This window comes from Anoplophora glabripennis, unplaced genomic scaffold (genome assembly GCF_000390285.2).
Source record: "Anoplophora glabripennis isolate ALB-LARVAE unplaced genomic scaffold, Agla_2.0 scaffold6650, whole genome shotgun sequence".
Classification (NCBI taxonomy): Eukaryota; Metazoa; Arthropoda; class Insecta; order Coleoptera; family Cerambycidae; genus Anoplophora; species Anoplophora glabripennis.
Genome location: NW_019422751.1, coordinates 1674 through 3776, shown reverse-complemented (window position 1 = coordinate 3776; position 2103 = coordinate 1674). Strand labels below are relative to the sequence as shown.

The following is a 2103-nucleotide window of genomic DNA, read 5'->3' as shown; positions in this document are numbered from 1 at the left end:
AAACACAAAATGTATTTAGCAGAAAGTGCACCAGTTCCCACCGACTTTGACGTATCGAGAGTAATTTTTGAAAATTTTCCATATTCTATATTCAGCCGCCATTATCTCGAAAACAGTTAAAGATAGTTATAGGTTATGTTACATAAAAAAATGATCAGAATTCCATGGAGAATCGAATAAAAATACAAAAAAGTGGGGTTTTCACTTAAAAAAGTTGGCCTTGATTTCATAACTTTTTTTTGGGCCATAAAAATTGCTTCAGAAAATGCGCAACTAAAAATATAATTCGACGGGTGCGAGCGATTTTTCAAATAACAAACATCAGATTTTTAAATAAATACTGGGTGTAATGTAAAGGTTGGGAATAAATAAAACGGTGGATTTTTTTATTTAAAATATAAATTTTTCTCATATGAAGTTATGCTTTACGGGTTTTCTTTTCCAAGCTACAGGGCACTAAAAAGTTTTAAAAAATTTAGTTTTTCTCCAATAACTTTCGAACATTATAAGATAATGGAATGAAATTTTAGCCTTTGCTTAATTTGAAAAACAGGAAAAAGATCGATTTTGTAAGTTTCTCAGTGGTGTGCGTACGGATTGTACCGTAAGGTTTTTCGAAGAAAATTGTGGTACGCCACTGGTAAAAACTTTTTTTTAATATTTTTTATGATCCACTTTTTATTTTAAACAAAATTACCCCCTTGCGTTTTATTTCTAGCTCTTATAATTTTTCTGTAAATAAAACTTTTGTAAAAAAGATTTTTTATTTGAAAATGGTGTTTTTTAACACCAATAAATTTTTTGGAATTTTTTAGCGCCCCGTAATTTGGAAAAGAAAATCCGCAGAGCATAATTTTACGTGACAAATATTTATTTCTTAAAATAAAAATCCGTTACATTTTTTCCCAACCTTTACGTTACACCCTATATATTCCAAAATTTTTACCGCTCACGGTATATTTAATTTATAATTTTTTTTAAAAAAGCACTATGTTTAGTTCGTGAATTCCAAGGTCAATGTCCTCTCATTGTGTGAAGACAGCGAGCAAACTTCCTTCGCCCCGGATTCCAATCCAAGAAAATAGAGTTTTGACGACATACATATATTTTTAAAGGTCAAATCCCGTAAATTTTAAAAAAATTTCATTACCTGCTCCCTAACCATGGTGTGCGGACTGGTGACCTGCCTGACCAGCTCGTGGGTGACCTTGTGCAGAGCCTCGTTCTGCAGATCTTTGGTCTGCTGGTCCGACCCGTCGGGCGGCGGCGTCACGCACACTATAAGCATCTTCTGGAGGTTGTCCTTGGCCATGTCCAGGGCCCCGCTCGACACCTCCCCCGTCAGGTCCATCATGACGAAGAGCAGCGCCTTCAGGAACATGAACATGTGCTCGTACACCCACTTCAAGGCGCACCGCTCGAACATGAACTTGATGGCTATGCACCCCCCGAGTTTGGCGTACCACGCTCTCTCGTAGCACAACGAGCACATCTTCTCCGAGAGGTACTCGATCAGCGGCAAACGGCAGGCCTAGAAATAAAACGTTAGACCGGGAATACTAAGCGAAGGCGCGTTTCTGACCATCTCGCGGCTTCCCAAGAGCGTGGAGGCAGTGTCCACGATCAAAACCAATCCTAGATGGCCAGGCTTGCACAATTCCCGCTCCTCGTGGCCCATTATGATGGCCAAGGCGTCCACCAGCACGAGCGGGTCCAAAGTTATCTGTTTGTTGGGCCTGAAACAACTGGAATCAGAAAGGGTCGAATACGGGCCTGGAAAACTCACTTCGGGCTGTACGCGAATGCTCCCGATTGCTGGGCCACCGCCACCATGGTGTAGTGACGCACAAGGGATACGAGAGCGGGTACCACCGGGTCACGAAGCTCCTTGATCGCCGCCCCAACGAACATACCTTAAAAAAAAACGACTTGTATATTTTCGTGCGACAACGAAATGCTTTGTATTAGTCCAAGCATTCTGTCACGGATTAATGTTAAATTTGCAGAAATTATTACCTGGACAAAAAAAATATAACCGTATAGAAAATTAAATTTTAAATTGAGTTTCTTGTTCTTTAAACTCGATCCAATATGGCGAACATG

The 2103-nt window shown here is 39.8% G+C and overlaps 1 protein-coding gene across 1 annotated transcript; it reads right to left on the bottom strand.

The window, feature by feature from the left end:
* Positions 1-1150: 1150 nt before the first annotated feature.
* Positions 1151-1913, bottom strand: LOC111693025 (transcription-associated protein 1-like; the record flags this gene model as incomplete). Its single annotated transcript, XM_023457163.1, has 3 exons — positions 1151-1531; positions 1583-1736; positions 1787-1913. Coding segments are annotated over 3 exons (662 nt in total), but the record flags the coding sequence as incomplete, so codon positions are not given.
* Positions 1914-2103: the final 190 nt, after the last annotated feature.